Raw genomic sequence first — 26,324 nt, 5'->3', positions numbered from 1 at the left:
GGAATTGCAGGCAGCCGGCAGTAGTAGCTAGAAACAGAAGACTGATTGTGAAAATTCCAAAAATAGACGATTGCAGGGAGAAAAACACTCTGCATATGGTCAGAAGTACAAAACCCAGTAGAGCAAACTTCAGGGAAACGAAAAAGAGAAGGAAAAAAATAACAAATCTCAGCCTCTCGTTTCAGAAGTTTCGCTTGAATGACTTAGATTCGACGGGGCAGTCATCGCAATGAGCATTCCTTATTGATCCATTGCTCCCTCATTAACCTTAATGTAGGATGTAACACTGTAAACAAATCAGATCTGGAATAACCACCACAAAAATCACCCCAGGTACAAAAAATAAAAAAGTCTTTGTTTTCTGCTCCTGTTTCTAACATCCCGCCTTGTCTGCAGCAATTGGTCCTTGCCATGACTGGCATGCAACGTCACCTGTCGTCATCTTCGCCCCGAGACGCTTGACTGGAGCCTTTGGCGCCGCCCGGCTATTTACGTACTAATCGACTTGAGCCGGAAACCGGAAGTGGCGTCTTTGCGGGAGACCAAGTTGCAGGAAGAAGTTCGCAAGAAGTCAGGTTGGTGGGGGGGTGGGGCTGGAGGTTAAGTGGTCTGCTCTGTGGACGGGGGGGGAGGGGTTGGAGCTCGAGGAGGCTGCTGATGAGGGGAACAGTTAGAGACCTGGTAGAATCAGGCAAGCAGAGGGATAGGGAAGAAAGGGAGGGGTGTGTGGGTCCCAGTCTGGTTTGGAAAAGCGTGCCACCCAGAGCAGCTGGCCAGAGATTTCGATGTTTTGAGTAATAATGCTTTCCTTCCAGACTGGCATTGGAAAATGCTGGGGGAGGAGGGCATGGTTCCTGATTTGACAATGTTCAGGGCATCTTAATATTCTGTGCATTGAATTGCACTATGAAACAGGACTGGAGACTTGGTTTTTCTTGATTTCCTTTGGCACGGTTTTGCATTTCGTTTTAGGAGATGGTGGGATCAGCTGACAAAGGTGCTGCACCTCTGGTGCCCACACTGTGCAGTTTAGGTCGGGTTTGTTACTTAGAAATGGAAATTATTGGATTCAGTTTAGAGAGTATCATTTGTATGTGCCCCTCCCCCCAAAAAAAGTTAGGTTAAACAATTTGGGGGGGAGGGAAATGTTGAAGGAATTATGACTCTGTTAAATAAAAAATAATAATTGGTGAAGGACATCCTTTAAATGATAAAACTGCAAAATTTTAAATATCTGGTATCTCCAGTACTGTACAATAAAGAACATGATTTGAAAAGATATTGTACTGCAAAGATATACTGCAGAAAACAAATGGTATTTAGAACAGTGGGTTGATCCAGCATGATCTGACTGAAGGCAACTTGCTTGCCTGTAATTAATTAAAGCATGGTCTCATGAACAATCTCTTTTTTCTGATTTTGCACAATGTAATTTAATAATGTACTTACAGTATAGTTGCAATTGCATAGGCTTTGCTAAATAGGGATATGTGTGATCCAGGGTGTCTTGAAAATAAAACCAACAAATTCTTTACAGTTTAATATTTTTCTAGTTGCAGTTAGTGATAATTTTCTATCACGTACACAGATGCAAAATGGAGTTAATTTGTTTTTGGTTAACTTTTTGCCAATTGATGTTGAGCAATTAATAGAGCCACAAGAAAAAAGTATTTTTTCCCAATATCGAACTATGTATCATTTAACCTGTCCCCAAATTATGCCTCAAAATAGTTAAATATTTTTATATAGGGTTTTTTAGATGAAACAAAAATAAATGGTAAATGTGTTTTTAGGCACAAATACCAGTTTTTACAAAATTCTCTATCTTTAATTTTTTTTAAAGAAATATGTTTCTATCTATCTTTAAAGATACTGAGAAAGCTACTGCCTGATATAATTTCTTTGTCTTGCATTGCAGGTTCAGCATGGAGTCTGAAGATGCTGTTGCTCCTGAAAAATTAATTGAGGATTTGAATCTCTCAGAAAAACAGAGCAGTCCTACACATCATGCATATATCCCCAGAGTCGTTAAAGAAGGTGTGAGTCAGTTGTCTGAGGATGATGATCTCTTCCATGACTGCAGTGACTCTCTTGAATCAAGAGTGGTGGAAGAGAATCACAACAGTGAGACAAATTCTTTAGAAAATGAGGTGGATCTAGATGAAAAAGAATTGCTGGAACTGGAAAAAAACATGTCAGAGGAAGAAAAAGAGGTATGTTCTAAAGATACAAATATTTTTAAAAAAATAATAGTAAATAGCTGTTTACTATTACTGTGACTATATATACTTGCTTGGAAATATCTGCAGTTGTTTGCAACAAAAATATTTCTGTGTTTCTATTTGGAATGCTAATATGTAGGCTGTTAAACATTCCTTGTTCGGTTCAAATTTTCTTTGAAAATGAGTTCCTAATAGTGTTTGCAACCTATCTTCATATTTATTCAGAAGTAGTCCCACACAGCTACATGGAATCTGCTTCCTAGTTAATTTGTAAAGTCATTCAGGTTGTAGTCGGTTAGTAAATATTTTAATATGTGGCATTTTGGGATAAATACTGGACCAGCACTCTGTCATCGCGTCTCCCTTTCTTCCTGGTTCATATCTAACATGTTTGATTTAAGGAAAAGTATTTCTGATCCTGCTATGTATAATTGCAAGCTTTGTCATTATTTTCTCATAAAATTAAATGTCCTGTGTCATGGTTTTTTTCTTATCACAATCTTGATTAGTTTTGCTTGCCTTCTGTTTATTTCAATTCTATAGATTACATTATCTTTTGCTTGTCATTCTCTAAATCTGAAAATGGGAGGAAGAGTCTGTGTTTTTCTTGGATTTTGAGTGTAAGAAATCCAAGTCTCATGGACTTTTTAAAATGAGCTGGATGAAATAGCAGTTCATACTGATTGTTGGATTCATTGTTCTGGTCCATTGTAAAGAGGGCTGCTTGAAGCGAGACTAGCCTCATTAACAAGAAGTGCTAACCATGATGCTTTCAAGTAATATGATCTGTTTGGAGCTTAAATTTCTAGATTCAGTTTTTTTTAAAGCTGTGTTTAGCTTTAAGAATGTCCATACATATTAATATTTAAGCATTTTGTTACAGTATATTTCTCATTTAACAGAAGCAGGAATATTTTTGTCCTGCAGTTTTAAATTCCCATGCTGATAGATTGTTTCTGTAATTTTTGTTTAATGGAATCTAGTTTCTAATAAGAATCAAAGCATAGGATGCATTGTTTAAAGTTCCTGCCTGCAGATAGAGTTGAACTACTTGTATGCAGAGAGCTAATGTGAGGAAAAAGGATGTGTGATTCAGCAAAATATGTACCTAAGCTTGGAATTTTCCATTTAAAATTTTCCAGTCAGCTTACAACTTATATCTGAAGAGGCTGAAGTCATGTATGAAATATATACACAATTAAAAAAACCTTGTAAAGGATTTTCTTTGTCTAATCTTTTTTGTTACTTACTGAGAAGCTACACAAATGTTATAACCTGACTGTTGAATCTGCTATTTCCTGAGCTGATAACTCCCCATCTTGCTTAAGAGCCAAGGTGGCGCAGTGGTTAAATGCAGCACTGCAGGCTACTGCTAGATCAGCAGGTCAGCGGTTCAAATCTCACCGGCTCAGGGTTGACTCAGCCTTCCATCCTTCCGAGGTGGGTAAAATGAGGACCCAGATTGTTGGGGGCAATATGCTGACTCTCTGTAAACCGCTTAGAGAGACCTGAAAGGCCTATGAAGCGGTATATAAGTCTACTGCTATTGCTATTGCTATTGCTTCGTTCCAGATGTGTTAGCTGTGCTAGGTGGGAATGATATGAATTATAGTCTAGCATATTTAAAATAAAAGGTTATACTGGGATTTATTCAATTTCTATTAATTCTGAATTAATATAAAAATGGTGGATTACATAATATTGTACTACTACAAAACTCCATTTTTTACCCTTTGAATATCTTGAGTGTTAAATTTTGATCCCCTTGATATGTACTTTAGCTTAATTTTCATTAATTGGATACTATATTGTTTGAGGGTGTAATTAAATATTTTTGCTATTAAGCTTCTAAAAGGAAACATAGATACAGCGTGCATTATTGATATAGCTTGCAGCATTCTGTTAATAATGTACTTGGAAATTCAAATGTAGAAATGTGGAAAGTCAATAAAATTGAATGTGTTTGAAGCAGTTTGTTTTTTAAATTAACATCAGCCAAACTTTGATGTTACAGATGATTATCAATATTTTGATTGCTAGTGTTAGGTGTGGGTTATCTTAGCTGTGCTCTATTAAAACAGGACCAGAGGTATGTATTAGTTACATCCATGGTACAGGATAGACTGTTGCCTTGAAACCACTTGAGTTCTTGTGATGTCATAACACCTGATGAAGGAAACAGATTTGAGACATAGCCAAGATGATTAAGGACTGAAGTCAGGCAGTCATGGATGTAAGGAGAAAAGGACCATGGGAAGACTGTGTACTAGAAGGAAATTGGGGTAGAGAATATGTTTAGTTTAATTAGGACTAAGCTATGAAAAGAGTGAGGGGGTGATGGGAAGAATTGAGAAGCTAGGTTTTGTGAAAAGTTGAGAAACAAAGCTATACATGTTGAGGACTGTACAACTTACAACTTCCATTCCTCAAACCTCTTTTCCAGTCCAGCTATTGATTAAATGGTAGTTTCATAAATTATTCATGTAATTTTTATCAAGCCTTGGAGACTGAAAAGTACATGGTAGCAAATAACATTTGTTTTTCTACAAACATTGATTGAGTCTAATTCAGAGAGCTAAAAGTGAGATAAGAACACTAACAATTGTTTTAAAAAACTATTGTTTATATATATATATATATATATATATATATATATATATATATATATATATATATATATATATATATATATATATATATATATATATATAAAACCAGGGGTGGGATTCAAAAGTTTTATCAATTGGTTCTCTGCCTGATTGCTGGGTGGGTGTGGCCCTGGTGGGCATGGCCTACTCAGCTCCCGCCCCATGGGGGATGGGTGTTTTCACCTACCCCATGGTGAAAACGGTGTCCCCTGAGCTCCAGAGGCCTTCTGGAGGCTGGAAATGGGCTCATTTCCAGACTTCCGGAACTTCTAGAGCACCTTCTCAGAGCTTCTGCGCGCGCTCTGCACTTACCCGGCATCCAAAATGGGCTGTCTCAAGACTCCTGGGAGGAATGGGGTGTAGTGGGCAGGGCCAGCCAGTCCTTGCAACTACTGGTTCGGCAAACCAGATGTAAAATTAGCATCCTGTTCGCCCAAACCAGTCCGAACCAGCTGAATCCCACTCCTGGAAATCATATTTTAGGTTGCAGCTAGATTTTGTAATTAAGGATTGGAGTTGCAAGACTAAATCCACAGTATGGGGTGTCTCGGGGCGTGTGTCTTTCACCCCTTCTTTTTAATATTTATGTGAAATAGATGGAAGAGATAATCCGACAGTGCAAGATGTGGTATTAATATGTCAATGGTATTCAGTTGCATATTTCTACCCCTGGCTGGCCAAGCAATATATCCCAGTGCCTGGCCCACTGCCTGGGGGGCTATAAGGGTTTGAATGAGCCAGCCCAGGGTTCCATAGTTTTATGGTTTTGATTCTTTTGTTATTTTTACTGTTTATTGTGGCTTATAAAATCTTGTTTATAAATCTTTATAAAGTGTTACAAAATAGAAGTGCTTGTCATATGAGTAGTAGTATCTACTCTGTACAAAATTATGTATTTTAGGCTTGGGAACTAGCCTGAATTCCGTCTGGACAATTTGTGTTGTTATTAGATATCAATTGGTTCTTAATTTCTGTTGTAGAAAAGAAGAAATGAAAGTGCAACATTAAAAGAAGAAGGAAATAAACAGTTTAAAAATGGAGGTAAGCAAATGGCTTATGATAATATTTAAACTTTCGTTAGTGTTTGGGTCTCCAAATGCTGCCTAAAGGCAGATTCTAAGGTGTGCAGAATAATTCTTCCAGAATAACTATCTCAATCAGTATGGCCCAGATTAATAAGAATGCAACAGATCTGGACATCTGGTAGTACAAGACTAACAATTAATTCAACATGGTAATCAAGGAAATCCTCAAATAATTTATCTAGTCTTATTAAGACCTGGCTGTCCCAGCAAGCCTGGGGTTGAGTTCCCCCCCCCTACTCGAATTTGCTGTGCTTGTTGTATTTTTTAAATCGTTTGTATCATTTTCCTGTTTTGTCTTACTTTTTTGTATTTGTTCCCCTTCCCTTGGCTTTTGTTCAGCCGCCCTGAGTCCCTTCGGGGAATAGGGCGGCTTACAAATCAAATAAATTCCAATTCCATTTCCAATCATGCGGCTGCATCCTTTAGTGACTGTTGCCATTGTTAACCAAGAATCATGGGTTGCTAAGTGAATGCCCATCCAAATCCAAACCATTCTGGGCTTGGTTCCTCAATCCTAAATAATCCAGCCTCAATCCTAAATAAGATAAGGGACTGCCACCAGTTCCCCAAGCTGCCTGTCTGACACCCATCTCTGCCCCTTGGCTACTGCAGACCTACTGCAAGCCTCAGTACTCCATCCTGCCCTAGCAAGGTGGCACTAAGGTGCAGTGCCCAGGAAGCCCCAGCAAATCTCAGCAAGCGTTCATTTGCCCAACTGCCAACTTTCCCAGCTCCCCACACTGACCTTTTGCCTTTTGTGCCCAGCTGCGGTGGCTGAAGCAGAAGGGCCTTGCTGCCTTTGCTGTTTTTGAAGAGAGATCCCGTGGGCATTTCTAATGCACATTCTGCCGCACACATTGAAAGCTGCTGGTGGTTGCTGGGCTGTCTTCTTATGCAAAACCCTCCTGGGGCGCTTCAGGTACGCACTCTGCAATGCATATTGGGAGCTGCTGGCCATTTGTGAGGTTTTCTCCTTCCTCCTGCAAAGTGCTCCGCAGGAGGAGTGCTTTGCAGAAGGAAAAAGACAAATGGCCAGTAGCTTCCAGCATGCACTGTAAAGCGTGCCAAAAGTATCCCTGGAGAGTTTTTTAGGAGTGCTTTGCAAAAGACAATTGGCAGGAGGAAGAAGAAGAAAGCCTCAGGAATGATCAGCAGCTTCTAACATGCTCTGCGGAGTGTGTGCTGGTTGACCCTATAACCGTTGTCCTTCCTTGGGCTTCCATTGGCTGAAGGCCTCTGCCAGAGGTGGGTTTCGGCTTCTGCTACTACCTCTTCGCTCAGGGATGCACTGCGTGCACACACACTTGATGCGCACATGAGAGAACCGGTTCGGAGACATGGCAGACCTGGATTGTTGCTGGTTCCAGTGACCCAGGCTGCCAAGTTACTACCTATTCGTCTGAACCGATCTGAACCAGTAGGAACTCACCTCTGGCCTCTGCCCTTGACAGAACAGTTTATTTGTTGTTCACGGATATCTCAACACAGCTACCTTGTGGGTTATGCTGAGTTAACTATCTTAATCCAGGAATTAATACAGCGGAGGCGATTCCACATAAACATGTTCTGGAACTGAGGGAATCAAAAAGAGAAATCTCTTCTACATGAGGAAAATGGAAAAGGGGCAGCAGTATCATCATTTCCTTTATCTTCACTGGGACCTTTAATTCTTCTGCAGCCAATCATATGCCCAGTCTATATTTTAGTGCCCCCAGTGTTTCTGGATTCTCTGAAAGTTCTGCAGAACTTTTTCAGATTAGGCTCAGCCTCAAAAATAAACTTTGAGAATAGCCAGATTCTTGGTATTGAGAGTGCTTGGTTTCTAGATATGGTTGCTCCTGTGATTGCTCTTATAAAATGGTGGCATCATCGCCTTTGTTCTTTGGAAGATCCTTAGCAGGTATGAAACCGGGAGTGCTCGCTCGTGTGCAGCGCTTCTGCACATGCACATAACCTGTGTATGTGCATAACCACCTGCGTATGTACAGAGCGTCCGTAATGACGTCTGGGTGGGTGGGTGGAGCCTCCCACCGCCGCCATTACCGGTTCGCCCAAACCAGGGTGAACCAGCAGAATACCACCTCTGATCCTTAGAGTCTTTATCGTATGCCTCCTGCTCTTGATCCTCTATAATATTAGTTTATGATATCATCTTTCATATTCTTGAGTACAGGATCTATACTTAAGAATTACAGGGATATTAGGGTCAATTCTTTTCCAGAAGATAATGGATAATGTATTCTTCCTATCTACTATAAATTTTCTTTCTTTTTCTTTGATTTTTGTCATCCATATATAGAATTAATAGCTAGTTTCTGATGCTCTCACTATTGCCATGCCATTGGGTATTTTTTTAGGAGCTATCCTATAAGTTGTTAGTTGTATTTTAATAAACTAGCAGTAGATATTATAATAAAAACAAAAGGATTTTCAGTTATTAATCTCAATTTTAGGATCTACAAATAATATTATTTATGCATTTGTATCCCACTTTTTTATTTTTATAAGTAACTCAAGTTACTTATATTTTATCCACAGCAACAACCTTATGAGGTGGATTGGGCTGGGAGTGTTCCATACTTAAGGGAGGGCTAGGATTCACAACCTCCCAATTTCTAGTCCAGTGCCTTAACCATTAGACATGTTAATATATGTATTCAATATATGTATAGTGTAGTGCATGTCAGTGACGTGCGGTGAGGTTGATACCTGGTGAGGCTTGGCAGGGGGGGGGGAATTTGCATCGCGGGAGCAACCATGTGCCCGGGTCTGCAGCAAAGGCGCTTGGTGGCTCCCGCGATGCAAAGTGCCTCGCTGCCCCCCCGCTGTCCCGGCCTGCGTCCGCTGCTTCTCCAAGCTCCTCCGCTGGAAGTCCCGGATCGCCTCTGGGGGAAGGCTGAGTGAAAAACGGAGCGAAGCTTCTCTGCGGCCTCCCGGCGCTGCCCAGAGGCTCTTGCAGGAGCATGTGTCAGCGGCCGGCGGCCTGAAGCGGCCCCGGCTGTGAGACAGACAAGGGAGCACTTAAAGTAGCCGCTGCCGCCACCACCGCCCCTCCGGGCGAAGGAGGGGTGGTGGCAGCGGCGGCAGCGGCTGCTTTAAGTGCTCCCTTGTCTCACAACCGGGGCCGCTCCAGGCTGCCGGCCGCTGACACGTGCTCCTGCAAGAGCCTCTGGGCAGCGCCGGGAGGCCGCAGAGAAGCTTCGCTCCGCTTCTCACCCAGCCTTCCCCCAGAGGCGATCCGGGACTTCCAGCGGCGGAGCCTGGAGAAGCAGGCCGGGGCAGCGGGCGGCAGCATCGGGGATGGTGGGGCACTTTGCATCGTGGGAGCCGCCAAGCGCCCAGGTCTGCAGCAAAGAGGCAGCCTCCTCCTTCTCGCCCACTCCTCTCTCCTCTGAAGCACGCCCTGCCCAACGTAAGCGTGCTCAAGAAGACACGATTGGCTGCTTCCAAATCAGGAGGCGGGAGAATTAGTGCCTCTTTTCCATCTGAACTTCTTTGCCTTTTAACTCTCTATTGACTGGATTATTGTAATGCGCTCTACATGGGGCTGCCCTTGAAGAGTGTTCGAAGACTCCAATTAGTCCAGAATGCAGCCGCGCGAGCGATTGTAGGTGCACCAAGGTACACCCACGTTACACCTATCCTCCGCAAGCTGCACTGGCTACCTATTAGTCTCCGAATCCGCTTCAAGGTGCTGGTCGCTACCTATAAAGCCCTACATGGCATCGGACCTGGGTACTTGAGACACCGCCTCCTGCCGATTACCTCTCTCAGACCAATTAGATCGCACAGGTTGGGTCTCCTCCGGATCCCATCTGCCAGCCAATGTCGGCTGGCGACTCCCCGGGGGAGAGCCTTCTCTGTTGCAGCTCCGGCCCTCTGGAATGAGCTCCCTGTCGAGATCCGAATCCTTACTACCCTCCCGGCCTTCCGCAAAGCCACCAAGTCCTGGCTGTTCCAGCAGGCTGGGGGGAGCTGAGAAGCATCTACCTCCATAGAAATTGTGAATGTTGGTTTTGTTTTTAATATGTTGTCTTTGTCTTGTTCCCCCGTTTCCCTTGTCTTTTGTGACCCGCCCGGAGTCCTCCGGGAGTGGGCGGCATACAAGACAAACAAACAAACAAACAAACAAACAAACAAACAAATAAATAAATTAACTTTTAGAAGGCGAAAAATTCCTTATGGAAAAGAGGCCCCGAGTTCTCTCGCCTCCTGCTTTGGTTAACACTAAGCAGACACCAAGCCACTGTGACCTGGAATCTGGTAGCAACTATCTTGGCTTTAATTATTAAAAAATTTTTTTAAAATTTCTTTCTTTTTCCTGAGGAGACTGGTGAGGCTCTGCCTCCCTTGCCTCTAGTGACTGCACGTCCCTGGTGCATGTGTATAGAAATACAGATATATAATAAACTGCTTCTAAAGAAATGCAAGGTTTCCGCCCAAGTAGAATATATGTTATCCTACATTACATAATATATCTTCCTATGCATCTTTCTTACAAAACCAAGGTCACTGTAAAACCATGAATTGAGAAAACAAGTTTATTGTTCATTTATTGATTTGGAGAGAGAGTAAGATAAAATAGGCTTGAACTGTGGAACGCTTGCTCAAATAATGGAGTTGAGACTTTGTTGCTGAATGCTGCAGGTGGAAGCAAAACACACATGAGAATAAATGTTTGCCAAATAGTTTAGGGAGGGCGCTAAGATTATATATTTTCCCCTTGGTTGTTTATATGTTTATGGATGAATAAGGAATGCTTGTGGGAACAATGAGCTGTGTTGGTTGGGAATACAAATATGCATGCATTTTTGTATATAGACAATGCTCAATTGTTGGCTAAGAACCCAACTTTTTCTGTAGCAAATGCTGGATTGATTCTATGACTCAAGAGGAATATAGTCCTCAAAATTAATGTATCAAAAAGCAAGATAAGCAAAATTGGATGAAAAAATCGCTAATTGTACATAAATGGTAGAAAATGAGAGCAATTTGCATATATTAATATACTTCTTACTAAAGATAGGATAATGGATGGAGAAATGAGATAGTAGACAATGGATGGTAGATAGCCTGTTGTAAGAAATTAACGTTTGCCAAAGAAAGCAAGAGTTGGGTATGTCAGGAAAATGCACAGAATACAATGGGAATTGGATACTGAAAAACTGTGATAAAACAAAAAAAAGAGAGTGACAAGCATTAATGATGTGAATGAATGTGGAGTGAACATAAAAGTGTTATGTGTTTTGATTTCACAGAAAGAATTAATAAAATTAAATAAGGGGTCAAGAGCAAAAAATTGCAGTTAGATGGAGTTAATAATACAATCTTGAAAAAGAGAAAAGTGGGAAATTTAAACAATAAAAATTAATGAGTAGCACAGTATATAGACATAATGGAAGCAAGGCTTGATTGCAGGAATAAAAAGATGACAGATATAGTGAATGGTGTTCAAGTAAATTAGATTTGGCTGCATTTCCTTTTTTATTCTTGGTTTGATTTACTCTTTCTTACTCTTTTTTCTGCAATTACTTGCATGCCTCCTCCCCCATAATGTGTGTGTATGTGAGAGTGAGAGAGAGAGAGAGAGAGAAAGGGAGAGGGAGAGGGAGAGAGGGAGAAAAAGAGAGAACAGCAAAGCTAGTCTGAAATAACAAACCAAGGAAATACAGTACTTGATGATTTCAAATTGATCACATCCTACTTTCATTCTTGAGTGGTAGCTGTTTTGGTTATATAAGCTTGGCCCTTTGTAAATGAATCTGTTACTATGGTTGCCCACATTTTCTTTTTCATGGTCTTGGTACTTTTTAAAATTTGTGCTTGGTATAATTATGGAAATGATAGCTTCTCTTGAAGAAAGTCTACCCTATTTATGTGGTTGCTAGGAGTCAATTATTACTTAATGGCACATAATCAATCATAATAATAACTGTGACCCATCTTTGAGAGCAGTGGTTGTCACAGTGTTGCCTGGGGACGGATGAAATCAAATAAGGGTTTTAACATTTCTCAGTTTTAATTTCTAATACAATACATATTAATAGGTATAACTCACATAAACCAAAGCTCTTTGGGATCCTCAAATATTTTGAAGAATGTAAAGGCTCCTGAGAATCACCATTTGGGAACTACTGGTGTAGAGGCAAGGATGGGATTTTGTTGACATTATACTTTATGAGAGCCTGGTGTGTTAGAGGAAGCTGTTAGAAAGTACAAAGTACAGGTAGTTCTTGATTTATGACCATTCATTTAGTGACCATTTGAAGTTACAGAGGTGCTGAAAAAAACGAGTCCTAGTTGCAACATCCTGCAATTACATGATTGCCATTTGCAACCTTCCCAGATGGCTTCTGACAAGCAAGGTCAAGGGGGAAGGAAGTTGGCAGTCCCATGGCATCTTGCTTTACAACCTCACCATTTACTGATGAATTTTCCAGTCCCTTTTCTGGTTGTAAATCGAGGACTGCCTGTATGTTTGTTTATAGTACATTCATATATTCAGTTATGTATGCCCATTAAATACATTCATGCATAGGAACTAGAGATATTGACTCATAAGCACTTAGCAAAAGTCTTACTTATGGTATTCCAAAAAATTGCAGACAAAGTTCTGTGAGAGGTGGTTCGGTTTTGAAAGAAAAAACAAAACATCAGCTTCAAAACGCACATTAGCATTGCACATCAAACCGAGAATGATACTGTATCAGGGGAATTCTATAAAAACATATATGCCATGTTCTTCCTGAAAATTTTGACCTCCAAAATAAGCACTTGGCCTTATTTTCGGGGAGGTCTTATTAATTTTGATGTGCAGGAGGTGGCGAGCATGGTCACCTCATGGCTGCTGCTGTGTTGCAATATTTTTGGGGAGGGCTTATTTTGGGGGAGGGCTTATTTTAGCGCATGCACTCAAAAGCCCGATTGGGCTTATTATCCAGGGAGGGCTTATTTATTTTTGGGGAGGGATTATTTTAGCACATGTGCTCAAAAGCTCGATTGGGCTTATTATCCGGGGAGGGCTTATTTTCAGGGAAACAGGGTATGAGAAACAGCAATGTAACAATAACAAGTGTTTGCGTTAAAAGGAGAGAGTCTAAATAGAAAAGCATCTCGGAAGTGTTTCTTGCCATATTTTTTGGCAAAGATAGAAGAAAGATAGTACTAAAGGCAATAATTGAACAATTTTTGAAAAGGAATGAGAAAAAAAATCATTTCCAGAACTGGGAAGACTCTTTGGGAAGGAGTGATGTTGGGTGCATTCTTCGTGCATTCCTCACAAAGGTTTACATTCTTCATGATGTTCTTTATCTGGAAGACTCCCTTATCAGAAGAGTATCTGCTTCTGTTTAGTTTTGCAGAATATTTCAGTTTCCTGGATGTTTTGCTTAGATAAAAGTAGAAATTCACATGATTCTTGACAACAGTGTGGAAGTAATTTGCTCTTGCTTTCCTTCTGGATGCTTTTTAAAAAATTACTCAGCCTAACCTTCAACTCTGGGATTTGGTGGTACCCCTGCAAATACTAATCAGGCCTGGCCCTGTTTGGCTTTTAAGCCCAGATTAGTATAGCCAAATGCTGAAACATGCTGTGTTTATCACTTTAAAAAAAAAGTATTCTTGCATATTAGTGACAACCTGAGTTTTTCATAGGAAAAGATACATGCCATCTGAAGACAGCAAAAACAAAAAAACACCATAGTAAAGAGCCAAATTTCTCTTGGCAAGAATTGAGTTCTTGGTTGCCATCAAATTCTCTCCTATTCTAACCTACTTTCTTTATTGCCTTGGAACCATTTTGCACATGCAGCTCTTTGTCAGTATTTCAGAATGGCAAGGCCTGCGATTATAGACTCCTTATGCACGCTTGTCTTGGAGACTATTATATCGTGTGGCTATGGCTGAAACATTTGTTAGGAAAGTGCAGTTTTATGTTTAGTAATATTACTTTGATTATTAATGATTAACACTGGGATATATTTTGATCCAGAGGAAGAGGAGCAGTTTCCTCCTCTCTTGATGCCATTTTTCATCCTTTCATCAAACTCCAAGTCTGGTAGTACTTTAAAATGGTACCTATATTTTTTGCAATTAATGCGCGTGCACACACACACAAAACACACACACACAAAACACACACACATACACACACACATATATATATACACACACACACTGTATATTCCTATCTAATGCGTTTTAGCACCAAAGAATACTCTTATCTCAATTGGTCCTTTAAACCAAAATTTTATTGTATGCGGCCTTGCATTTTATCAGTATTTGTTAAAATTTCATAAACAATTGTCCAAAATCATTCTACAAAGGGAAAATAAACCAAGAAATAAAAAAAAGAATTGACAGTTTTAATGCAGATAACAAACCTATGCTATGTTTATTATCTCATTGTTGGTTACTGTTGCAGGATCTGTTGGTTCATGGATAAACTGCTAAAATGTACAGTGTAATTTAGGATTTTAGTTGTTCTGCCGAGATTTGTAAGGAGGGGGGTTTGGACAATGAATGGTGGTATTTCTGGTCTCTTCCACACATCTGTACAGTTTCAGAAATAGGCTAGGTTTTTTTTCCACTACTACAGTCATGTTGGGAGCACTGAAGTGCTTCTGGGTTGAAAGGTGACATCCCCATTGCCCGGGGATGCCTACTTGGGGGCTTCTTTAAGTTACCCACTGAAGTGATAACCATCTATCTACTCTTGTCACCTGCTTTCGAACTGCTGGGTTGGCAGGAGCTGCAGTGTGTGATTGAAGCTCACCCCGTCCCACGGCAGCAACCAGATCTCAAATACAAGTCTGCCAATTGTCAACACCACCACGCTTCTTTTTATTTTTCAGTGAAGTGTCAAGAAAAGAAATTAAAGAAGATATGCAGTATGTAAATTGTGTGCATCCTTTATTAGAAAAGTTTCAGACAGAAGACTGTCACTAATTGTAGAAATTTCTTTATGGAACATGGGTGTATTCTTCATATTAATTGATTCTGCATATTAATTTATTGATAATATCAGTAAGACAATCTAAGCTTAATGTACATTCCCCACTATATTGAAATCACTTTTAATAGTGATAAAAATGTATTGCTGCTATTTTTTCAGAAATTGTTCTGATTCCAAAAGACTCAGTCCCATTAATCAGAGTAGTAGAGTTCCTAATCTCAGCCAGTGAGTTTATCCCTTTTGTAGCGTATATGAAGTTATCTCCTACAAACTCTTATCCTGCATAGAGCAAAGTTGAATTATTTACACAATAGTATCCTTGTATTCCTACTTAGAACGCCAGAGGCTTTGTAAATGTTTGCTTTTGTGGACCCCACAAAATACAATAGGAATAACATAAAGAACCAGGAGTCTTTATTAGTTTTTAATTGGATTCTTGCTACCTAAATCAAGTGTTAACATGACTGAGAAAATTCAAGTTCTGTTATGCAATATTTTCATGTTAGAATAACCTTAACACACTGCACATTTCTTTTCTTTGGAACCTCCTTGTATGTAAATATTTTTCATAACTGAATGATACCTATCTACAGATTGAATTGTCCTGAATCTGAGCTATTATTTAAAAGTTACAGATTGATGCTTTGCTTTTAATTCCAAAAGGAAAAAAAATCCCACTGTTTTGAACATGCTGGGAAAGTATACTGCATCCCACAAATGAGTCATAACCAAATTAGGGTACCCCCCCAATATTTCTGCACTGTTTGCTTTTTTTAACTTTTTCTGTTATTATTTTAAAATGAAAAATGATTAAAATATGTAAATATTCTGCATTGTTTTGTGTTTTTCCCCCCAATTTCAGTTGTTGTTGTTTTCTGCCCTAACTTCAGAGTATAAAGAAGCAGAAGATTCATATGCAAAAGCCCTGCGGGTTTGTCCGGCCTCCTGTAACACAGATAGATCCATTTTGTATTCAAATAGAGCTGCAGCAAGAATGAAACAGGTAATACTAATTTCCAAGATTATAAAGCGATAAGTTTTGAGAAGATTTCATTTTGCCAGAACTTTTATGTGCGGAGGAGCTGCAGGGGGAAATGATACGTGGGTGGGTGGGTGGGTGAGTTGGTTTGGCATTTCAGATGCTGCTGCAAATTTATTAAGTTTGAACAGATCTACTACAGCAGAGTGAGTGTATTGCCAAGCATTTGCTAATTAGCCAGCTTTTCTCTGAAACTGTGATCCTTTGCCATATCCCGACTCCCACTTGAAAGGAATGCTGGGAAAGAGTCTTTGCTATAGCAACATTTTTCAACCCTGCTAACTTTTAAGATGTGTAGACTTCCACTCCCAGAATTCCCTATCCTGAGTGCTGGGGAAACTGCTCTTCCTGTTGGACATGTTTAGACCAGGACAGATAGTGAAGGTGGTCTGGATGTTGCTAACTTAGGGAATAGGCTTTCTGTCAGCTCTTCTCCTATTCTCTCTGGTATGATCACTGGAAAAGGCTGATGGAGGCTTGTCCCAAAATGGGAAACATGGATGTAGCCATGAGCCAGATTGTTGGGGGCAATAGCCTGATATTTTAAATCACCCAGAGTGCGCTATAAAGCACTATGGAGCGGTATATAATAAGTGCTATTGCTATTTGTTTTATTTTCTACAAATGGAAAATTCTTGGGTATCTTGGAATAGGTTAGCCAGCGTACAGATACGTAGCATACCTTTCTTAGTCTCTAGTTTCACTGACTTATTGTTCCATGGTTCTGGATTTAGATGCTGAGCATATAAAGTTTTTATGCTACAATGTAATATTTCCCAATCTTTATGAATGTCAGAAACATATATTTTATATTAAATGTCAATGTTATCTCTCATTTAGGACAAGAAAGAAATGGCTATAAGTGATTGCAGCAAAGGTATTTTCTTCTCACACTTTTGCTCTTGGTCAGGATTATGTTTAGAGACTAGACATGGGAGAGAATATAGGGAATTTGACAGATATCTGATATTATATACTAGGATGAAGCCTGATCAATGGCACTGTTAATTTCCCCATCTACCTCCCTCAAATATTTGGTTTACTCAAGAAGGATTTGATGACTGAAATAAGCAGAATGCTAAATAATTAGTCCATGATTGAAGCTTTCAACTGAGCATCAGATACAGTACCTGGAAAATAATTGGGCTATGTTTATCTGATTTTAAAAGAAGGAATGAGTTGAGCAGGTTTAGAGGGACTTGGAAATAGGCTGGATAGAATGGAGTGGAGGTAGCAACAGTGAAATCAGATTGATTACCATCACTGTTAACCAAAATGCATACTAACCTATGGTTTGTTGAATATATAACAATGGATTGGGCTCACATAGAATATTAAGCCATTAATCAAATAAAATAATTTCTGAACTACTTTTTGGTTCATATGGCATGTGAAATTGAAAGCAGACAAACTCCCCCCCCCCCAATCCTATGAATATAGATTCAGGTTCAGTATGATAATAGTGCTAGAAATGTTGATACGTATATCAGCTTAATCTGTTTACTATTTAGCAATGGAGTTATTAAATAGTACTGGAGCATGGTTGTACAAGTATCTTGTAGAAATACTGCAAGTAAGGTGTATCATTGCTCTCTTTTTGTTTTTCAGCTCTAGAGTTAAACCCAAACTATATCAAAGCACTGTTGAGAAGGGCAGAACTGTATGAAAAAACAGAAAAACTAGATGAAGCTTTAGAGGATTACAAAAATCTGTTGGAGAAAGATCCATCGGTATATCAAGCAAGGGAAGCTTGCATGGTAAACTTATTTTTTCAATCAAGGAGATGATTATAGTAATACCATTAAAGCACAGAACATTTCAGGACTCTGGTGAAAGATGGTAAGAAGCATGATTCAAAAGAATAGGGAGTGAAGAGAAAGGCTGTTCTGACCTAGGCTTCCCAAGAGCATGAAGTAAACTCCTGGTCCCGACATAGACCCCTTTTATTAATTTACTCTGAATTCTGCTCATTCACATCCAGCAAAGTCTTTCAAGGGAGGATTTACAGTCACAGACCTTATCTGGCATAAAGAGCTACCAGGCCGATATCTGCAAAATCTGGCAAGGAGTCTCTTGCAAACTGCCCCCCCCCTTTCGCTCCTTTTTTATTTCTTCAGGGAGGGGCCATTCATCATCCACCTGTGACCTTACTCCCAAGTCAACCCCTGATCTTTAGCTGTTCCCTTCGTCTGGCAACTGCGCATGCACACTTTGGGAACAAACTCCAGTTGTACGTCTGCTTCACTGATGTCTGATTCTGAAGGCAGCTGATAACTGACATACGACTTTGCCCCCCTCTTTGCGTCCAACGCAGAGCTCTCATCAGAGCCTTCCTCAGACTCCAGGAGTGGCCCATGTTCCTCCCCAACCTTTTCACTGTCTGAATCTGCTACCAGCTCTGCTGGCGGGCCAAAACATAGGCTGGTACTGAAACCATAATCCTGATTTTCAAGTTGGTGGATCAGTTATAAGAGATGAGGGAAGAGGATTCTAACAAGCTTCTTGAATTAAAGCTTTTACTTCAGATGTGAGCAAACACAGCTTTGGAATTAAAATGTGGGGAAAAATCTGCCATGGCGGGAACAAAAAGCCATCTTGATTCCTCCCCCCCTTTCTTTTCTTGTTCGTTTTTGTGACTTTTTGAAGAGCATTTGCTTTCAAATTCTCAGAACACATGATAAAGCTGTAGCTTTTTGGTCACCGCCAAAATAATTTGGTTTTAAAGTTTTAGCAATGTGTGGTCCTAATAGCCCCTTTTAAAGGAGCTGGTGTGGAGGGTTGCCTAAAATATGGAAAACACACATAATTAGAATGTTCTTAGGAGAGAATATCATAAAGATGTTCCACTCTTTGCATAACATCATCGATACCTAGCCGTAGGCTTTAATAACGGCTTTGAAGTTCCTTAAATGCTATTGTGAAGGGGCTATCTATGTCTGAATTATATGACTTGAAAATGAAATCTTTAGTTATATGATGGGCATACAAGTCTTGGATTTCGAAGCCTAAAATTGCACCCACTGAGTTATTTCTCTTACTTAGATGAAAGCAAAATCATTCTTGGACAGGTATGTATGGTTCTCTAATAAATCAGATAATGGCTTGGGTTATATATGAACTTAAAGCAAGCATTGACAATAATTGTGTCCTTATCTTTTCATCATTAAGTGATGCATCAATCTCTGCACACCGAATAAAGAGTAAATAAAGTTGCTTAATGTGTTTGTGGAATTGGCCTTCTCTTTGCTTTTGTTTTTAGAGATTGCCAAAAGAAATAGAAGAACGTAATGAAAAACTTAAGGCTGAGATGTTAGGTAAGTACATTTTGTATATAGTTTGCTTATGCAGGAGAATGGTTTCTGTAAGGGTATATGCATAAAACATATACCTTTCTAAAATGGCCTTTTCTGTGGAATTTGTAGAATTCCACAGACTTATTTCAGATTCTGCCATGTATGAAATGAAAGGATTTGTGTATATTTATCTGTCAGATCATTAAAAAAAACCGGTTGCAGCTGGGTCACCCTGATCTCTACAGCTACAAAAATAGAAACACCCTGACTATTGCCACAGTAGAAATACCGATGATTTTATTTTGGCAGTAGGAAACAAACTTTTATATAAAAGCAAACAGCAAAATTGCTTCTGCCATGGGATCTGAAGCATAAAGTCATTCTGAACATGCAAATAATAGACTGGATGCAGAATTTGGTTGCAAATTATATTGACAAATTATATCTAGTGCATTGGTATAAAAGGCAATGGTTTTTCTCCTCATTGAGCCAATTGTTTTGTGATGGCGATATTGTTATATTCCTTGGAAAATAGTAAAATTTGTTCATAACAATGTGAAATCTTAGTTGCCAGTTCTTTAAATGGTGTTGACCTTCATACACATCAAGCTCTTCCTCAAAACCTGATTGGCATAGTATATGTATAGATCAAGGGAGTGTGGTATTTTGCAATTCTAGATGGACATTTTGTCAATGCACAGGTTTTTAAAGTGCTATCGAAGATACTTTGATGTGGCACCCAGAGGGATAACCATGGCCGATTTATGTCATAATCTTTTCATTTTGAGATCTTGAGACTTAATACTTTATGATCTCCAATTTTTTTGGTATTGTCACATGAATTATCCACATTTTTTTCTTTTCAATCACAGCTGTATCTGGTGTGTTGTGAACCCAAACTTTATCAGTTTGTATTTGGAAATCCTACAATATATTAATTTGCTCATATTCAACTGCTTTTTCAACTCTGTGTTTTGTTACTGGCACATGGTAATTTTTATAGATGTTCCAGTGAATCATTTGGGTGACTGTGTTATGTACAATCTTGCATCAGCTAAGTATATTATCTACTGTTTCTTCTGCTTCTTTGCACAATCTGGATTTTTAAATCATTTGATGATTTTTTAAAATTCTGGCCTTGATTGCATTAATTTTAATAGCTTGCTTTTGCACAGCCAACATTGAGCCTTCAGTTTCCTTTTTTTAAATGTTCCAGTTGCAAGCCAGTGCCAGGTTTTATCTGTATCCACTTCCCCTCAATCTTTTATAGAAATTGTATGATGGTGATGATGATTGGTATTGCAATCATCACCTGGTATTTCTGATGCACAAATTGAAGAGAAACAGCACAAATGGAAGAGAATCACCTACCAGCTGATGCACAAATGGAAGAGAAACAGCTAGGAAAAAAATAACAAAATATTTTGATTTGCAAATTAAAGTTGAATCACTATGGAGGAAGAAATCAATGGTTGTTCCAATAGTAATAGGAGCCCTTGGAACAATACCCTGCCTAGATATATGGAAATTTTGAAATGATTAGATCTCAATATCTTGGCTTTGGAAAAAAAAAACAACCCCCCAAAACCCCACTCTATTCATAACTGCTAGGTCCTTGGTTAGGACTTGAACTGTTAAGTTTTTACCAGCCCCAGACTGTGAATCGAATTGAAGATTAACTGTTATTACCAGTGTTATACTATCCACTTTCCCCCAAAGTCTCTGAAAGGTACAAAAGGTCATTTCACTCTGGAATACTTGTAGAGAGTTAATAATAGTTGTTGAAAGGTCAGCAAATGGAAAAATATCTGATTTTTTCCATGCCCAATTCCTTTTCATTAGAAACTAGTTTTTGCTTCAGTACTTGCAACACTTCAGAAGGGATAGGGCCTTTCTGAATTAAGCTTTAGGAAGTCGTTTTTTGAATGGTTCAAAACAAGATAGAACAATGTTTTGGTTTGAAATTGAAAAAAAATACTACTAGTATTATAATTTGTAGCTGGATTTTAGTTTCAACATGTTATTACAGTTAAATAATAGTGAAACTGATATCTAAAGTATTTTTTTTTCCGAAGGAGTAGAGCGGAGTTTTAAGCCAGTTCTATGCTTGTACAGTTTTATGCTTGTACTGCTGTACTCTTTGTGGATAGCTGATTTCAGTTTATCCAAACACAAATTGTTTGTTAAGCAAAGAGAAGGCTTATTCACTCAATCTTTGCCCTCTTGTCATTCATCCACATGCTTACTTTCGATTTTGTTTTTCATGATCTTAAGACATGACTTAATCTGGGCTGCTCCCAGTTTCAATTCTTCGTAAACTTTGTATTGTCTAATTACAGTACTACATTAGATGGCAGCAGGGGTTCTTCTCACCCTTTTTAAAATAAAAATGTTAACGAAAGAGTTCTAGAATTGAGGATGAACACAGTAGCTGTAAATAATTGTGATTAAAAAGTCATGTGGGTAGTAGCAAACAGAGTCTGTCAGTTTGAAAACAGGTGTTCTGTTTACCACCGGTCTGTCAAAAACATGCTGTGAGCATTATGAAGCCCACAGGAGTTGTACTAGTGGAGATATAAATTCAAAGGGAGAAACTGCATGTAATACATAATAATGGAGCAAATTTTGGACATGTAGTATTTTTTCCCCTGGAGTCTCTCTTAAAATGACCATTTCTGGTGAAAGTGGGTGATATTATTCTTATGTTGGCATTTCTTGAACAGAATTCTTAAAAGTCATTTTAAAACTTCCTTCTTCCGCACAGTATCGTTGTCAGAAGACATTCCTTTGATTATTGTGCTAGTTTTTTTAAATGTAGCTGAAGGTGTGAATTTTTTTATGTATGTGTATTGCAGGCAAGCTGAAGGATCTTGGGAATCTGGTTCTCCGTCCTTTTGGCTTATCAACGGAAAACTTCCAAATGAAGCAAGATTCCTCAACTGGCTCCTACTCTATCAACTTTGTTCAAAATCCAAATAATAACAACCGATAACACGAGCCCAAACTGCATGTGGCAAATGTTGGGCTTTGAGGCTTAACGGTGATGTGGTTTCGGTGAATGCAAAAAGGATGAGTAAACATTTAATGCATAATGCCATTCTTTAAACTGGGAGGATTTGAACTGAGACCTATACATTGTGTGAGTGTGTGTGTGCGTGCGTGTGCGTGTGTGTGTGTGATTCTTTCAAAAGAGGTGGGCAGAAGAGGACTGATATTTGACCTTTGCAGTGATGTTTCATGCACTTTGGGCACTCTGCATCTTCCATCTGAGGAGGGATGTGGGTTAGATTTGCAAGTTAGAAAAATGTCAGTACGTCTAAACCTGTAGCCATAGTACAATCATTTCATCATTTGTGAAGTTTGTAAGTCTCTTTGAAGGGCAAAGAAGTGTTTCTTTGTTTAGAGAATCTACTTTTACCTTACAGATTAATAAATCATTCATGATGTTAGTGCCGGTCTTTTAATTCAAAGTAGCCTTTTCAGTGTTAAATGTTGCATAACAGCATAAATTTTGTTAAATGAGAGAAAATGGTTATTAGTAACTACATACTACACTAAGCTCCCCTCCCCAGGTGATTTTATTTTATTTTATGCTTTTTTTAGAAGACATTGTTGGGCTTTTAAATATATCTACAGTGGGACCTTGGGTCCTGGACGTCTCAGACCACGAACAATTTGGGTGCTGACTGAAAAATCCGCTCAATGTTGCATTCGGGTCACAAATACATCCTCGGTTGCCGAATAAACACATTTCCTCTGCCGTGGCGATTTCCCCAGCTGAGCCATTTTTGTGTGTGCACGCATGCACAGTCAGTCTTGCTTCTGGTCACGAACAAATTGGGTGCCGACCGAAGTCCTGAAATGGATTGTGGTTGGTACCCGAGGTCCCACTGTATTTAATTAATTTATTTATTTTGAAACAGCCTCCCCCCCCCAAAAAAAATTGAGGGGGCATCTGCTAAAACAATTAAAAGTTCTTGATCACCAAAAATATGTTAATTTATTTGCAACATTCTCTGGTTATAGAGCAAGTTCGCTATTTCTGCTTGGACATGCCTACTAAACCCTTACATTTTATCCGATTGCTTTTCACATAATGTGTCTTTTCTTGCAGAAGATACAAGCTTGTAATTTTTGTAAGTATCATAAAAAGTATATTATGGTATTTAAATATGCTTTTATTGTATTTTATCTTTAAGGAATGGTATACAATTATATTATTTGTACTAAACACCATTATTCACCAATAGTGTTCAAACATTATTACTACACAGCCTTCATTTCAATAAGACTTCAAGATAGGCTGTTTTGATCAAAAAGAAAATACAGTGCATAGAAATTCTACATGGTTAAAACATCTTTTTTCAAATTTGAATGCATAGCATTTGTATGGAATTGTGACATATTCAGAGTGAGAAAGTAGTGAATATGGCACATGAAACATTTATATATCCTTTCTATTAGTACTTTGAATATCTTTGGCAGGAATAACAGCTTCCAAATATTTCCTGTAGCTAACCGGGTCTTTCTGTGCTTGCTTTTGGAATTTTTCTTTATTCTTCCATGCAGAACTCTTTTAGTTGATTATTGTGTCTTCTCCCACACGCTTATAATGAAATAATTGAATTTGAAAAGAAGCTAGATAATTGAGCAGGACAAACATCTGTAAGTATCTGCAAACTTGAAAGTGGGAACATCTGTGAGATCTCAACTTGGAAGTGCATACAAAGGGACTTACAAAGAATTATTTTCAGCTTGAAGGTGCAGGGAAGAATGAGGAAAAAAATGCCAAGATTTTGTAATAGAAAGACTATTAGCTGGCTACAGAAGTATATGGAAGGAGTTTTAAAATAAGATTTTGGTGGTTGCTGCATTCTCTGTTAATTTATTTTGAAACTAGAAAAAATATTCAAAATTAATGGAAAGATATGTTTAACTTTATTATGTAGAGATTGTATTAGCTTCTGTTCATATATGGATTCATTAAAACATACTTTCTGATTAGAGTTGCCTAAACCTGTACATGCATTTTTGTTCAAGATGGCATTTATGGTAAGAAATGGTCTGGTTTTGGTTTAATTGACTTAATCTTTGGTTATATGGTTGGAATAAAATAGTTTAAGAGAGTGTTAGGAGAGTTTGGAAGAAGCTGAATGAATTAGGATAATTCTGTTAATGAATGAAACATGATTGACAGATTATAATTGGAAGCTGTTTTACACCTATAGTGATATTTCCCTGTTGCTGAGATCTGTTGGTTCTGCTGGAATGTGCAAATATTTTCAGTTGACCTGCTTCATGTTGGAGTGGGGACTGTAAAAGTGATTATTTGACTGCTCAGTGTGAAAATATACACGAACAGAGATGTTGGTATTGCTTGAGAGATGGGTGATATGGTAGCCATCACATACTAACTTTTTAAGTTGTTTCTAAGGAGAGGGAAAGCTAGGGCTGGACCTGGGATGTACCTGAGAAGCTCATTACCAGCAGACTGGCAATTACTAGTGATTGAAGATTCAGGGTGTTTGATGAATTAGTAATTGGAAACCAAAGTTAAGAATTGTCCAACAGTCTAGTATTATCAGTAAATAGAAGAGACCAAGAACATCAACGGCACATTAGTAAGTGCTACTATTTGTCAATTAGAAAGTGGTGGAGTTGGGAGTGGAAATTCCTTTTCTTTCTCCCTGTGTGGACATGAAAGTCACAACACAGAATACTGACTTCGCAGTTTGGGACTCAGTACAAAGAAAGGTATGTTGTCTGGCCAATGTGCTGAACATGTTTGGATTAACCCTTAGAAGACTGAGTCTCTGGTACTTAAGGTGATGCCTGATTTTCACATACATCATATTTTTAAGCAAATTGTGCTGCATTTGTATACAGAAGTTCACTGGTTTGAATGGATAGATGATCTACCTGAGCCAGGATTCTCTCAAAGTAGTGGTGAGATGGTAATCTGGAATTTAGAGATTCCCAAGAGATGCTAGATGGTGAAAAAAAGTAGTGAATTGGGCAGAGAGTCAGTATAAGTGATGTCACCAGTTTACTGATCTCCGCATGTAATTGGTGGATTGTTTGAGTGGTGATGATTGAAATTAGTTGGTGGCCTTGGACTGAGGGAATAAAAGTTAAGTGGAGAGAATGTGATCCTATTAGTGACAGATTTGGGAAAATACTATGCGGGATGCTAGGTTTGCCATTCTAGAGAAATTGCTGGTAATCTCTTCTGGTGGCCCCAAACCCAGCTTTTGGCAGCTGGATTGTTAGTGCCCTTGGCCTTAAGTTGATGGTAACATTAATAAGGCATTTTTAATAAGCCTGTGCTTATCTATAGCTTGATTGAGGATGAACAGGTAGATCTCATGTACTTTACTGGGACCTCTCTGGGCAAGGGCACCAATGTTAATATCTTGGAGATTCGTTCTATTGTTTCCTGTTGTTCATCAACCAGGAAGGGAGTAGTGGCACTGATCTATAAGTGAGCAAATGTAAATGCCAATTTATTACACTGAGCTGTAAGAACAAGTTAAGTATCCTCCTGGCTGATCAGCATGATCTTTCAATGATTTCTCGTTGGCAGTGGAATAGTTTTGCCTATTGATACTGGACAATTTCAGATACCATGTTTTGTTGGTTGCTTAGAGGTCATGTACTCCCAGATTTGGGAGTACATGACCTCTAGGCAACCATCACCTTGTCCCTTGTGATCTGAGGCCCAACACATTAAGGCAACACTTCAGAACAGTTGTTTAGTGATCTGCATATGTACAGTATAACATTTAGTTATACTGTACATATATTCTTTGCCCTGATCAGATCACTTCCTGGCCAAGATAACATTGCTGTCCATGATCTCTGTGGGATGTGAAGGAACATTTATACGGTCTATCCCAGATCCAGGTGGGCATGTTGTATTGCTGCAGAAAATTTCACTACTCCCTTCCCCTTACCTGTTCTGTTAAATTATAAACTCTAGAAGTGGTGTAATCTACATAATTTAGAAAGCTATTGTCTTCTGTTGGAATTACTATTAGCTATCTGTGCTTAATATTACAACTTTCATTAATCTTTTACTGTCGAA

General features: G+C 38.9%; 1 protein-coding gene across 2 annotated transcripts; it reads left to right on the top strand.

Moving 5' to 3' along the window:
• The first annotated feature begins 460 nt into the window (after positions 1–460).
• TTC1 (tetratricopeptide repeat domain 1) lies at positions 461–24,246 on the top strand. Of its 2 annotated transcripts, none has more exons than XM_014062368.2 (8): positions 461–575; positions 1,919–2,213; positions 5,851–5,911; positions 15,799–15,911; positions 16,788–16,824; positions 17,556–17,704; positions 19,207–19,261; positions 22,096–24,246. In XM_014062368.2, exons 2-8 carry the CDS (start codon positions 1,926–1,928, stop codon positions 22,230–22,232), a joined length of 840 nt encoding a protein of 279 aa, XP_013917843.2. In that variant the 5' UTR covers positions 461–575; positions 1,919–1,925; the 3' UTR covers positions 22,233–24,246. The 2 variants fall into 2 exon arrangements, with proteins under 2 accessions (XP_013917843.2, XP_013917770.2); XM_014062295.2 differs by lacking the exon at positions 461–575 and adding an exon at positions 606–691.
• Positions 24,247–26,324: the final 2,078 nt, after the last annotated feature.

This window comes from Thamnophis sirtalis, unplaced genomic scaffold, assembly GCF_051295495.1.
Source record: "Thamnophis sirtalis isolate CommonGarterSnake01/CBP01778 unplaced genomic scaffold, rThaSir2_p1.2 scaffold_3, whole genome shotgun sequence".
Lineage (NCBI taxonomy): Eukaryota > Metazoa > Chordata > Lepidosauria > Squamata > Natricidae > Thamnophis > Thamnophis sirtalis.
Note: the sequence above shows the minus strand (reverse complement) of the source record. Positions and strands in the feature narration are given on the sequence as shown.

Coding starts and splice junctions, on each gene's coding strand:
- TTC1 (XM_014062368.2), top strand. CDS start 1,926: ATGGAGTCTGAAGATGCTGTTGCTCCTGAAAAATTAATTGAGGATTTG. Junction 2,214..5,850: donor TGTCAGAGGAAGAAAAAGAG/GTATGTTCTAAA, acceptor TTTCTGTTGTAG/AAAAGAAGAAATGAAAGTGC. Junction 15,912..16,787: donor CTGCAGCAAGAATGAAACAG/GTAATACTAATT, acceptor TCTCTCATTTAG/GACAAGAAAGAAATGGCTAT.